Source organism: Meriones unguiculatus, chromosome 16 (assembly GCF_030254825.1).
Source record: "Meriones unguiculatus strain TT.TT164.6M chromosome 16, Bangor_MerUng_6.1, whole genome shotgun sequence".
In the NCBI taxonomy this organism is placed as follows: domain Eukaryota; kingdom Metazoa; phylum Chordata; class Mammalia; order Rodentia; family Muridae; genus Meriones; species Meriones unguiculatus.
Window position 1 is genome coordinate 47,273,190 of NC_083363.1, and position 14,674 is coordinate 47,287,863.

Here is a 14,674-nt window from a genome sequence, read left to right on the forward strand (position 1 = left end):
ACAAGTCATTTATCTAGCTGATAAAAATCTCATGACATCTGTAAACACTTGGATCTGATCTAACTTATCCCTAATTCAGTTCTTCTGCTCCATCACCGGATTTTAAAGCAAATAAAACTACCGAGAATATAAACATGGTTTCTTGAATTTTTAACATGGTAGAAAGTACGAGTCCTACCTGTGAGAGGTTCCACTGAGGCTGCTGAGGTTGTGGCAGGCCGAACTTACTCTGTGGTGCACCCATTTGTCCCACCATTCCTCCCTGAGGGCCAACAACATTCTGAGGAAGTGGCATCACTCCAGTCTGTGTGTTTCCCATAAACCCGTTGGGCATGGGCATGCCCACCATCATGCTCGTATTCTGTCCCATCATATTTCCCATAAGGCCAGGAGCCGCAGGCACCGGTACACCCATGGATGGAAAACCTTGAAATGCAGTCGCTGCTTGTGAGGTAAATGGTATATTTGTCGGTCCCATAAACACACCTGTATTTTAAGAACCATGAAAAAAAAAGAAAAGAAAGAAACAGATCAAGAAGAGGCTCTTGTATATGGCTGTACTCCTCTCCAGATACAGAAAAAGGCAACTTCCTGACCCTCCGATGAGACAGCTCCAAACAACCCACACTCAACCTTCAGAGCCTGCTATTTCCAGACTTCGGACAGATGTACGGTCTACTGCAAACATGCGCAGTCTGAGAGTTCGTGCTGCCCCTGCTGACTTGCACCACTGCTCTCCCAAGAGCCAAACCAGGCAGGGAGAAAAGTGGTTATTTGCTTTAACGAGGAAGTAGGTGGGTGGCCACTCACTTTCAGTCTAGATATGAAATGAGCTTATTTTGGAGGAAAGAGTCCAACAGATTAAAACTGAATCAATCATTTATTTCCACTAAATGAAAGGTATTTCCAAGTTTTGCATAACTATGTATGTATGTATAGTTTTGACTGTTTATTTGTTTACTTGCAGAGGAAATGGAGTGTACACAAAGTAAAACTTCATGTAAATCAAATTCAAGCAATTCCTGAAAGATAATTCCTGTCCTATTAGCTTGGAGAACAATATTAAGTGATATGTGAACAACTTGTTAAGTCACAACTGAATAAAGCTCTGTGACCCCCATACTCTTTCATCCTAATGCTTCATTCATTTTGATTATGTAAACTGCAAGAGAAACACCCACTGCTGCCAAAGGGAAATGTAATTGGTATTAGTGTAACACTATTGTCATGCTTTGCAACCAGAGCTCAACATCAGTTACCAGCAGTGCTTTGCTGTGCTCCTGTACCATACAGAGATAAGATGGAGTCTTTGGAGAGTTGTTTCTTTGCTACTTCTTCTGACTTTGTAGTTTGCTCAGTAAACAGATCCAGATCCCCGGATGTTACGGTAGACATGGTAGCAGCTGCTGGTACAGAGGCTGTCCCCTAGGCAAAACACCAAAATAAACAGTTTTTACATGGTAGCAGCTGCTGGTACAGAGGCTGTCCCCTAGGCAAAACACCAAAATAAACAGTTTTTACATAGCACAACTTATCTGTTACCAACATTCACATAAAATTATGAAATTGAGAGTAAAGTATAAGAGGAAAAATGGTGACATGGATGAAGATCATTTGTGAACCTAGAGAAGAGCACCTAGAATGAAGGTGCAAAGTTTCGTGCTGCAACCTGTTAGTGTAAACCAAGGAGACTGAAGCTCTTCCAGAGCTGCATTCAGTAGCAAGGACAAGGCAGTTTTTACTCCTTACATCTTGAACACAATGGGTGTGGCAGCAAGCAGGTACAGTCTAAATACTGCTACCACTTCTCTCAAAAACTAGTGTCACTTGGAATAAAGACTGTTACAACTTGGAGAAGCAAAAGGTTCTGTAATGGTGGATTAAAAGCTTTCACATTTTCAAAAGCTACACCATCAAACATTTATAAATCTATTCTAATTTTAACACTACTAGAATACTTCTAATCCAAAACTGAAGTACAAAAAGCTTTTGGCTACCTATATTCAGCCATATCCTGCATGCTATTCACAGGCAAAACAATACAAGTAATTTAGATATTTAATACAAAACAAATTTCCATTAATCTACTGAATCTTACACAAAGAAAGCATTACATAATCGCAACTGACAATCTTGCTTAATCATTTAAATATGAAAAGAGATGAAGACAGTACATGTTGGCTCAAGTCCTTCTGAAACTACAGATTGACATGGGTAGCAAGTGGAAGTTAAATTCACGTATTTACTGTCCTGGGTAGAACACTATTCAGTAAAGTACTGTCAAAACATTTTATTCAAACTTACTTAAGCAGAACCATATTTTGAATCTAATATGACTAACAGATCAAGACTTATGAGAGACATAGAAAAGGCTGTCTTACTTTGCAAAAACTCCAAAGTGTGTAAATTAGACATGTCAAAATGTAATAGTGTCTTTTAATCTGACTATATCTTGGTTACCAATGAAGAAATATAGGACCACAGAGGCCAACAGAATACCGTAGGGTGGCCTTACATTTATATGTCATCTGACTTCTGTCCTATGAAATAAGGACAGGCTTTTTACAAGGTCTTTGTACAAGAAAGGGTTAACTCTTCAATTATTAAACCAATATTGATATGATAATAAAATGGCTTCACTATGTGATCCTTTCATCACATCACTTCTGTGTAACCCAGAAACTTACTCAACATCTTGGGTTCCATTCTCGATGAATGACATTTAATCATTTTCCGAAATGGTTGGGAAAATACTAATTCTGCTCTCAAAGTAGAACAGTCTGCCGAATGTTCTCATGATCTAAATAACATGTAAGAAAGTTTGAACATCCACCTCAATATAGACACTGGCTAGATAGTCTAAGCAGCATATCTAGCAAGCACCTGAAGTCAGCTTATCTACTGGTGTTCTGTTTGCTATCATTTCACTACCAGGGTAAAGGTAAACCTGTTTTCCTGCTCTTTTATAATGTGGGCTTTCTGGCCTTTTGGGAACCCCAGGGCTAGTATCAGCACTGGGACATGTCTACATATTCATTTTCATATACTCATATTCTATGCTCTGTCCCCTCCCCCCTCCTCATTGTGTGTAAACAGGAAAGGGCTGCTGCACATCGCTCCTCCCACCCTCTATACATGTTCACTCTTGTCTGCCATTTCCAGGCAGATGGTAAACCCAGGCTATTTTTATACACAGGCAAATCTTTGAGTAGAGTTCACATATGCTTAGAAGCCACCAAAAGTCAAATAGGGTTCAGAGTAACCCATGATCTTGGTACTTAGACCTAATTACAGCTCAATTTCACACACTAAAAGCCCGCCAGAATTTGCAACTTTCACAGTTTCAGCATTCATATGAATACACACATATCAGATATACTTTACTGGCAAAGGCAGGAGTTTGAAAAATGTATTTGTCTCTGTGGCTATAGCAGCAAAGTAGCTAAAAACTATAAATCAACAGAAGTGGTTGTGTTTGAAAAACAACAACAACAACTTTATCTGTTTTAACAAAACAAAACTGTCAGGCTAGTTTGCTACGCCCTGGCCTGGAGAGCAGGTTTTCAACCAGTGACGGCTTAGGAACAATGATTTCAAAGTTAAATTTCTGATGCTTTTCAAACATGAGGGGGTGGTCACAGAGAGCCACACTTCACTGCATACCTGAGCTGAGGGCATGACAGCTGCAGGTAACGGGTTAGAAATCATTGGTCCAAAAATGTCCAGATCATCATTCAGGGGTGGCACTGCAGTTGTGTTCCCATTGGTCACTGGCGCCTCACCAGGGCCATCTGAAAGGAATACAGATTTTTGTCAATACAGAATCTCTAAATTATAGGAAACAAGGTGCTACTTTTTTAAATAATGACTTTTCAAAATGAGAACAATTCAAAAGAAAAATAGTGTTCCTTTCTGCTCTAGGGCCTACCCTCCATCCCAAAGAGAACACTTCAGTTTTGTTTCCTCTCCCAGAAATCCTTCTGCTGGTTTCCAGGCACAATTCCAGCCTCTTCTGAACAAATAGGATTACACTGCTCACAATATTCTCAAGACTTTTTTCTTTCTTTCTTTCTTTCTTTCTTTCTTTTTTTTTTTTTTTACAATTCATTATATATCCCAATCGAAGCCCCCTCCCTCCTTCTCCCCCCCATCCCCTTCCCCTAAGTCCACTGAAAGGAGGAGTTCTCCACTATTGCCATCTGCCTACAGCTTGTTAAGGACTGCCTGGATCCTCTTCCTTCTTGGCCTGGCAAGGCAGCATCACAATGGGGAAGTGATCAAAGTGCAGGCAACCGAGTTCATGACAGAGGCTGGCAGCCCCTACTCCCCTTACTCAGGAGGCCACATGGAGACTGAGCTACATCTGAGCAAGGTGTCTAGGTCCTCTCTATACATGGTTCTTGGTTGAAGTATCAGTTTCTGTGGGACACCCTGGACTCAGGATTTTTTAGCTTTGTTGCTCTCCTTGTGGAACTCCTGTCCACTCCAGGTCCTTCTATCTCTCCCTTCTTCTATAAGACTCCCTGAGCTCTGCTCAAAGTTTAGCTGTAAGTCTCATCATGTGCTCTGATCCCTGTTGGGTTGATCCTTTCAGAGGACCCTCTATAGTAGACTCCCATCCTGTTCCTTCTCTTCCACCACTTCTGGTGTCTATCCTGTTTGCCATTCTGAATGAGATTTAAGCATCCTCCCTAGGGTCCTCCTCCGTGTTTAGCTTCTTTACGTCTGTGTTTTTAGTTTAGCTATCCTATATTATAGGGCAAATATCTGCTAATAAGTGAGTGTATACCATGTGTGTCTTACTGTTTCTGGGTTACCTCACTCAGGATGATCTTTTCTAGTTCCATCCATTTGCCTGCAAATTTCATGATTTCTGGTCATCAGGGAAATGCAAATCAAAACAACCGCAAGATTCCATCTTACACCTATCAGAATGGCCAACATCAAAAACTCAAGTGACAACACATGTTGGAGAGGATATGGAGAAAGGGGAATCCACCTCTATTGCTGGTGGGAATGTAAACTTGTACACACACTTTGGAAATCAATCTGGTGCTTACTCAGAAAATTAGGAACAGTGCTACCTCAAGATCTAGCTGTACCACTCCTGAGTATATACCCAAAAGATGCTCCACCATTTAACACGGACATATGCTCAACTATGTTCATAGCAGCTTTATTTGTAATACCCAGAATCTGGAAACAACCTAGATGTCCTTCAACAGAGGAATGGATACAGAAATTGTGGCACATTTACACAATGAAATACTACTCAGCTATCAAGACTCATTTTTTGAAATTACTAATCGTTTTTACCTACCCCTCAAAACACAAACACACCACCTCCACCACCTCTCTATCCCAGACTTCTCATTATATGGTATTTTAACGGTCATTCCCATAAATATTCCTTATTACTACAAAAGCTATACACACACAGAATTGCTGAAAAACCAATTCTTAATAGCCTCTAATAACCTTAAAACATTTCAATCTTGCACACCAGTAAACACAAGTTTCCAATGTGTTTTAAAATCTTTGCTATCTTTGGCATGTTTTAATGAAACAACTGTTTCCGTTCATTCTGAAGGTTACTGTTTCCAATTTTTAGTATTTATAAAGGACAGATAAGGATTCATTATCACCATCACATCGTCCTGGATGTTTTTAAGAATGTTTGCATGTTGTCACTTTTGTCCCATAAAAGATGATACTTTGGCTATCTTCAGGCACTAGGGCAGAGAGAAGACACCACAGGCCTTCTCAGTGTCAGTCACTTAGGTAAGCAGCAAAGTTCATGCTACAGTCTTGTGAGCTCTAGGCTAGTGATCTGTCTTGAAACCACATTTCTGCAAAAGCCATAGGGTCATGATGATAGGGCGTTGGGAAAATAAAGGATAGTAACAACAGGATATATGACCAAAACATGAAAAATGTCATCACAAAACCAATTGTATTATATAACTGATATAATGCTTAAAAAAGGAAGCCACATAATTACAAATATGCCTAACAAAGATCACTTAAAATTTTGAAAATTAAGAACCAACCTTCAAATACTTAATAATTATTTGCACCGAGTTTGAAACAAAAGAAGGAAACATTTCAAATTCATTCAAATACTGATGCATTATCTTCCCATTCAACTGTCCTTGTGCAAAGTTCAATTATATGAAGAGGAGTACGGATGGATATGTCATCAACAAATAAATTAAAGGAGGAAACTGGGAGGAGATCAGCCCGTTCAATAATGAACAGTATCATTAAGGAGTAGGAGTCAAAAACTTTCTCCTGCTCAAAGGACCTCTACAGCATGTTCTTTACTGACGGAACAGAACACCAAGATGTCAAAAAATGTTTTAATTTAGAGTTACTCCAATTAAACACAGTAAACCATCATAACTAAAAACAATAAATTAGTATGATATGTTGTGTCTTGCTTGTGCATACATCCAGACAACTAGAAGTTTCCTCTTCCACTATATAGTCCCTTCTACAAGACACTGGGATGTCTGTGCACACAGGTGATCAAAATTCACCATGGATATGTAAAGCAGAAGTTTCTGGTTTCTTTGGAAACTCAGTGGTGTCATGTAATATTTTGCTAGAAGCTGTCTTCTGAGAGGGCACGTGATATTTTACTGTGAGGTGTCTCATGCAAAGGGTGTGGCTTCTGCCAGTTGATAACATCTGTGGGTGGACTTTGAGGAGATATATAGAAGCCCAGAAACAGTAAGACAACACTTTTTGCATTGACATCACCTCGCGGGTTTTCGTTCTTTGACACTTCACTTCTCAAGAGAGAATGTTCCAGAGAACTTCTCAGGGCAATCTGACTAAAATATGTGGCTTTTGCTGACTTGTTCTGATTCAGTATAGTCTTACTGTTTCTGCTCTGTTGTGCTGATTCGTGCTGTTGTTTGGTGTTGGCATTTGGACTGGACTGCTGTTATCCGGACAATGAAGCGTGAACTTGCCCCAAGGAACTACATCTAAAAGGTCTATAACCCCCTTTTCCCAATAGCCTTCCTTCACCCCTATCTCTGGTCAGTGAGTTGGAAGGGAGGTAGAAGTGTTTAAGAATCCTAAATAAAGGTTTTTGAGAATCTAAACCTATGGACATGCACCTGGCTGTGTATGCATTGTCCAACTACAGTATGGTGGTGGGAGCAGCACCTTTAATCAATATATAGAAACAGCAGTCAGTAAACAAGAAAAATAATGGAGATCCAGAATACAAGAAAAGCCTTAGCTGGGAACACCATAAAAGATAAAAATGACACACAGAGGATCCTTGAAAACCAATGGACAAACAGAAAAAAATTAGGACAATGCAGTAAAATGATGAAAGAAATTAAAAATTAAAGACAAGACCAAACCTACAGTTAGTACTTGTGGGTATTTTCTACATTATCAATTCAGGCTCAAATTCTGTGAACTGAATAAACTACACATAACAGAAATTGACCAAAATAATGTTAAAATATTTTCAACTACAGAAAAAGTGTTAAACCAGTGTGACATCTTTTGTCAGGAATGTCCAACCTGTGGCCTTCAGGCTGCATGATGCCCCGTTTGTTTGTTGACATCACTGTCACAGTGTCAAAGTTTAAACACTCCTGTTCACATGAAATACAAGCATGGTAAACAAACACTTAGCATCCGCGTCTGCCACTCAAGCACCTATAAAGTGAGGATTTATAAGCTAATGAGAATAAAGAATACTTCACATTTTAATAACACATTTGAATTCTAGTATTTCGCCGATCTCCACTTAATCGTTTCCTCACCTCAAAGGTTTATAATGGTAAGTCAAGGATTTCTAGACAGGTTAACAAACTTGTACACCTGAGGAACTCAGCTGCCAGCATCCTTGGCTAGCTTCACCTTGCTCACCATCAACCTTCTTACTACTATCTGTGTGTGTTACCACTGCTTCCTAACCCCGGGCTTTCCCTCCCCCTCCCCCCCTCCCCCCTCTCCAGTTCACTGATGACAGAGGCTGGAGTTCTCTAGGCTAGGAGCATGTCTCCAAATCCCCGTCCAGAGGTCAGCCCCCACTGTCTCAGAGCACCACACAAAGCAAGTGAAGAGCAGAAGTCTCCTTACCAACTGCCCTGCCAGCTGGCGCTGCAAACTCATTTTCCTACAGACAGTTCCACATGTCCTGCCCCAGCACCTGCTGGGCCACCCAAAGCTCCTGCTCAATGAAGATGCAAACACACGCTAGTTCATAGAATGCTCTAAAAAACACAGATTAACAGCTGTCTTTAGTTGTGTTCTAACTGCGCTGAGACTGTAAAGGTGGCCGCCACGAGGCATTAGATTTTATTGAAATAAGTATATATAGTATAAGGTGATTTAATTAGCAGCAACACTAGCAAGAAAGTCAATGGATGAAATTAAAGGAAATGAAACTTAAATTTAAACTTCAGTATTAACCCAGATTTTAAACTGACTCCCCAGAAGCAATTCTCTCAGCCACATTTTTCTTCCTTTGAAACTGCAACTCTATTCCCTGTAAGCACGATTATAAACGCCCCTAGATTCATTTTCCGATATTTACTAGGGCTCAACAACTCTGCTGATGCTCAAAAAATATTAATTGCATTCAACTTTTACCTAAATATCAGTTATAATCTATCTGCAAAGATAATGAAATAATGTCAAAGAGCAAAATGAAATTTTATGCATTGTCAATCCAGTCTAAGGTAGGTAAAAAGGTGATCAGGAGCAGATGTTGTATTTTTCATTACCATTTCTGATAGAGTGTGAACATTCAGCCTTTGGTACAACCTATCACTACGACAACCGCCAAGTCCAATTCCTCAGTTACCTACTGAGCCCACAAAGCCCCATCAGATACAGCCGAACCTTCTCAGTAGTGTAGTTCTTAAAGCTTTCTAAATGTTCATGTTGTTCAAGAAACTCCTCTTCCTTTTTTATAGTGAAGAAGTCATTTAAAGCTTCTTTTTTTCCTTAATAAAGTGTTGTTTGGAATCCCTCTGTATTAAATATATTCCGTGCTTTATGGAACCCCAAGTGAACTGATTTGTAAGCTCAAGTCACCTGAAGCACTTAAAAAAAGTTAAAACTTTAAATTGCTTCCTAACTTTATTTAAAAAGTCTAAATAGTACTAGTGTTTTGGCTAACTTGCCCCCGCTCCCCCAAACACACATACACACAACACACACAAAACTAAATTTGCCTTAAATGGTAATCTCTGCCTTCATGCATTGTCTGCCCTACTCCATTTAGAAGCCCCTGTGCCAAGCTGCTAGTCTACTGTGCCAGGAGGGATTACACTGCACTGCCCTACAACCTGGCCGACTCCACGATGGGTGTGTTCTTATGAACAAACACTACAATGCTGTGCAGAAGGAAGTCCTGCCAATATGCTGCCCGTCTCTCAGGGGTCACACACACTGACAGCTGGCCTACAAGACTGCTTGGATGTGGCTTAACAGATGATTTGGTTGCCAGTACCTATCTGTACTATTTTATATAAGGCCCCAAAAAACAAGATTTCCCTTCAATATGAAATCAAATCGTATAAATTAAATTTATTTCAAAAAGATTAAAAATGGTGACATTCTCTGCAGGCCAAAGATAATAGCTCAGCACTAAATTAACACATATGAAATACTTACCATACAGAATATGGTAAGATTAAGGCAAAAAAAAATATTAAAAACAAAAACTGCTCTCCTGAGCTAAATCATAATTGATTGTTCATGAAATAATTTCTGGGTGCAAAGTGCATGTGACACCCTCAGACAGCCTTAGCATTTCAAAGATGTGCTATACACAGGCAAATGTGCACATGCATGCACACACTCACGCATGCACGCACACACACATGCGCATGCACGCACACAGGGGTGCAGGGTAGAAGAAAGCACAAGAGAATGCAAGCAAACAGAGCTTCTGGTCACTGTTTCAGTAAAGGGCCAGGCTGCCCTTCCATGAGCATGCAGCACACGCATGGCCACAAACCAGAAACTTTGTAGGAACTGTTTATAAGATGCTGAACTAAAACCAGGAAGGCCCCGTTTCACACCAGCAAGTCATGCTGCTTCTCAAATCTTCCACCAAAAGCTCGTGCTCACCTTGAAGGCTTCGGGGAACACCTTCTAACTCCCTCCTCATAAACAGGTGATGGGGGAGGGGTGTAAAAAAAAGCAATCTTATTCTAGAGGAGGACGTGCTTTTATTAGTCTGTTGCTCAAGGCAAATAGTAAGATGATCCAGATTCAGGATCACTGTTTCACTGACCTGAAAGGGTTCCTTTTTCAATTAAAGATTTTTAGCTGTGTGTATGTCTGTGGGTCTTGAGACGGGGGAAGAGGTGCATGAGACCTGAGTTGTGAGGTGGTTGTGAGCCTGCTGACATGACTGCTGAGAGCCAAAAGCAGGTACTACGCAAGAGCAATAGCACATTAACTACTGTGCCCCTTCTCTCCAAACCACAGAAAGGCTTCTTTGGTTCTCTGAAGTCTTGTGAGTTTTCATGAACTCACTACATCTTTGCTTAACAGGTTTTATTAAAAATATTTTGTAGGAGTCTAGGAATACCAATAACCTGAAGTTGTGAATGTGCTTTGAGTAAGGTACCTCCTACATCCCCACTCCAAAACTATCAGCACGAAGCTCTTTTCCTGCTCTTCTCTTACTCTTCCCATCCTTTGGAACTCCTCTAGGGCATGGTCTAAACCTGCGGCCCACTGTCCTCACCAGTAAATACACTACATATTTCCTAACCTCTTCAAACATTTCCTTACCCTTAATATGGTTCTCCCTGAAAAGCTTCCTAAAGCTCTTCCACTGTCTAAAAGTGCTGTGGCAGCACATGCGAGGTCTCAAGTGTGTAACAAAGGTTAGCTCACAGAGGCTGTTCTAGTTTGCTGATAATTGTGTGGATGGCAGTAGTAAACTACTGTACCAACTGAAATCAGCAGAGGTACCAACCAAATTCCCAATTCAACACCTGCAATAATGCTGCATAGTAACTAATCCCAAGACGTCATCAGCTAACAGTCATTTCTTCCACTTTCAGGTCTGTGCAGCTCAGCTATTTGACCTGTTTCTGGCCTTGTAGTTTACTAAATGTCTCAAAGGCCAGTCACTTCATTTTTCTTCTAGCTCTCATCTCCTCAGGTTATTAGGAGAAGTTGTTATAGCAGTTTTTCTTCGTCCTGGAATCAGATCAGCTACTCTGCATTTTCACTCCTAACCTTAAACATCCTGGAATGTTACCCACGTTTTCCAGTCTCTCAAATTCCACTGATCATCTTACATTCCTACCACCTTGAAGTTACTCTTGTCTGTGTTGAATGCATTGATTTCTCATCCTTCATTCTGCTTCACCAGGCAGAAACACAGACAACTGTTTATTCCTTCCTCGAATATCTGGTAGCACGAATGGCCATGTTACCATTGAAATTCAAGTGATGACCTGAAGATACACCTTCACCAGACTGCACATGACCTGCTACGGGAGCTGAGGTGAGGATGAGACAGAGCAGCATATTTGATAGACATGCTTCTGCTTCGGGCAGATAGAACATGCTTCATGTAGACATAACATGCTTTAGGTGAACATAACATGCGTGAGAAATAAGCCTTTTTTTTTTTCTTATATACCACCAATATACTGAGGAAACTTGCCACCAGAGCATCATTTAGCACATTCTAACTTCACTTACAGTGTTCCTACTTAATATTAATTCCTTTCTGGCCACGGCTACCTTTGTAGTCTTTTGTTTTATCTCCTGGCCTCTAAAAAACTGAGTACCACAAGGCACAGAACTTAGATCTCGTTTCTTAAAAAACCTCTATATTTCACCTTGTTAATGATCTGTTCTAATTTCATAATGTTCAATAATGCAAGCTGATAATGTCCAATTTTGTATTCCTCATCTAGACCTCTTTCTAGCTTCTTAAGTCATCTAACTACCCAAGTAAGATCCCCTTCTATTAAAATTAGATCTTTGGTGTAATAAATATTTCTTTCTATGGCCAAACAAAACTCCGAATCTTCCACCCAGACTTCCTGCAGATATTTCCACCTGTATGACAAACTCTATTCTTTTGAGTGTCCAGTCCAAATCAATAATTAGCACCACCTTTAATTCTCCCTTTCTCACATTTACTTAATTCATCAACAAATTCTACCAAATCTATCTTAAACATATACCCAAAATCTAACTAGAGGTCAGAAAATAAGAAAATGTTCCATGAAAGAAAAAGAGGCTTTTAGTTAGGGTCTAGTAATACAAAAGTAGAAGAGATAATAGTGGAGATAAAAAGGTTTAAGTAGTATGGAACAAGAGGCCAACCAAAACTAAGTGTGTATAAAAAAAGCATAAGGAAACCTGACACTTAATAAATAAAAATTAAGCAATAACAAAAAAAAAGAGTAAGATAAAACTTTGAACAGAGGTATACTGCATTGGTGGACAAAGCTATTCCCAGACACCATGAAGTTATTAAATGAGGTGTTGGCTAGGAAGGTTCCAAGGACTCAAAACGATGCAGCCATTTTCTACCTGAATTACAAGACAAGATTCTATTGCTGAATACACTTGCATTCTTTGGTTACAGAACATACAGAAATTAAGCTAAGACTGAAGATGCAAAAGTTCCTTCTCTGCTGGTTAGTTCCAGAAAGTACTATGCAAGCTTCTAGGGGAAATTGTCTTACTCAGTCAATCTGTGCACTCTACTACCAATTTAACAAACAAGATACTGATACAATAGTGGCATGACTATAGGGGTGACCAACTGATGGGATTTGAGGTTCAAGTCACAGATAAGAATTCATATCGGGAACTGTAAACTGTTCAAAAGCTTATGGTTAGGAAAGTCACAGGCCCTAGTAAGGAAGGTTCTGCTGGGATACTTGTTTACATAATCAATTGATGTGCCTAAGAAATTGTCTTCTAGATATTTCTGTTTATGCTGCTGGTCAAGGAAGCTTCACTCCGCAGTGAGTGGTGATTAACTCAGAAACTCAGCTGGTCAAAGACTGGGAATAAGTGACAACTGAACGCTCCGTTATAAAGGAAGTCCTTACTAAATCACTCCCTCCAAGGCTTAGGAAATTATCATGGAGGAGGGCATGAAAGAATGTAAGAGCCAAAGCAAAGGGATGGGATGTTGTGGAATGCTGTCTCTTCCAGGTAATGATGTGCCCAAGGCACTCTTGAACACTCAGCACCTGTATTGATCTACCTACACAAGATTAGGCCTCTCAATATTGTACCACGAAAGCGGAGGGGTTCAGGAGGCCTTGCCCCTCTCTGAAGAGCTATGGACATTTAATGATTGCTGTGGGTGGGAGAGACATTTTCTTCAGTGGTGAGGCCTCTGGTGAGGTGCTCACATCTTACAGATAATTCTTCATCTACATTCCTGTAAGTAACCCTAATTAAACTCACTGGGTCACCCAAAACATCCCATAATAAGTAAGACATGAAAAGTAGAGAAGAGGAAGGGGCTCAGAAGCAGTGGGAGGGAGATAAGAGGGATTAATATGGTCAAAATATATTGTGTATGAAAATGTCATAATAAAACCCATTCTTGAGTAATTAATATTTGAAAAAATTTTAAGTGCATTGCTTAAGTTTACAAAATTAAATTAAAATTTGAATTTGTATATTTGCTAATAAGGTTATCCAGAATTATTTTTACGAAAGGGGTAGAAATCCTCCTAATGTTTTTTTTAATTGAGTGGGACAAGGAGAAAGGGGGTCATGACTCAATGTTTACTTAAATGTTGAAATGTCACATTCACCAAGCCTTTGAAGATGATTGATAAATTTTCCCCCAAGAAATTCATTACTTGTATTTCAGTGAAGACAGAGCTGTCAGACATTAGACACTGACTTTCCTACCTTTTCTGTGAGAGCTTAGGCTGCTCATCAGACCATTTCAGACCACATCTTTGATATTATACTGAACAAGTGGACGTTATGCTCAAGTACATTTCAATTGTTTTGTATTTCTATTACTTACCAAGTCCTAGAAGATCAACAGTGGGCTCTGCAGTATTTTTCGGGCTGGTGCTTTTCTTAGGCTCAAGTTGTTGATCTTCTTTCTTCTGTAGCTTTGAAGTAAATCATTAGATTCATTGATTATTTTATCAATCAAACAAATCTTTTAAGTACCATTCATGCATAATTTTCAATGAAACTAGTATAAGGAATTCTAGAGCATTTATTATTTTTAAAACAAGTAAGCATGGCCTTTGAACTTAGAGTGCTAATTCGTACACATTGAAACCCCTAAATGGTGAATAAAGAAATTTAACCTCTAAAAATAATTACACCCCTTTTCCCTTAGTACTGAGAATTAAACCTACTAAGCTACATTCCTAACTCCTCCTTCTTTACTTTCTCCTTTGGGCCGAAGTCTCCCTAAGTTTCCCAAGTAGGCCTTCAATGTGCAGTTCTCCTGCTTCATCCTCCCAAGTAGCAGAGACCACAGGTCCACACCACCAGGCTGGTTTGTTTATATTTTCATTTATTTGATGATTTTTTTGTGGTATGTATGGATGTGTGCATACCCTGACATGTGTGGAGCTTAAAGGGCAACTTTCAGGAGTCAGTTTTCTCCTTCTACTGTATGGGTGGATCCTGGGATAAAACTCAGTTCAGGTTTGGTAGCAAAAGT

The 14,674-nt window shown here is 39.7% G+C and overlaps 1 protein-coding gene across 4 annotated transcripts in view; it reads right to left on the reverse strand.

Moving 5' to 3' along the window:
• Window positions 1-14,674, reverse strand: part of Smap1 (small ArfGAP 1) — an 81,907-nt gene that overhangs the window by 2,546 nt on the left and 64,687 nt on the right. For all 4 annotated transcript variants that reach the window (XM_021649115.2, XM_021649114.2, XM_060369795.1 and 1 more), the window contains 4 exons: window positions 14,018-14,108; window positions 3,664-3,791; window positions 1,260-1,425; window positions 179-486 (listed from right to left, as the gene is read on the reverse strand). In XM_021649115.2, the coding sequence (XP_021504790.1) occupies window positions 179-486; window positions 1,260-1,425; window positions 3,664-3,791; window positions 14,018-14,108 (693 nt within the window). The remainder of the gene's footprint in view (window positions 1-178; window positions 487-1,259; window positions 1,426-3,663; window positions 3,792-14,017; window positions 14,109-14,674) is intronic.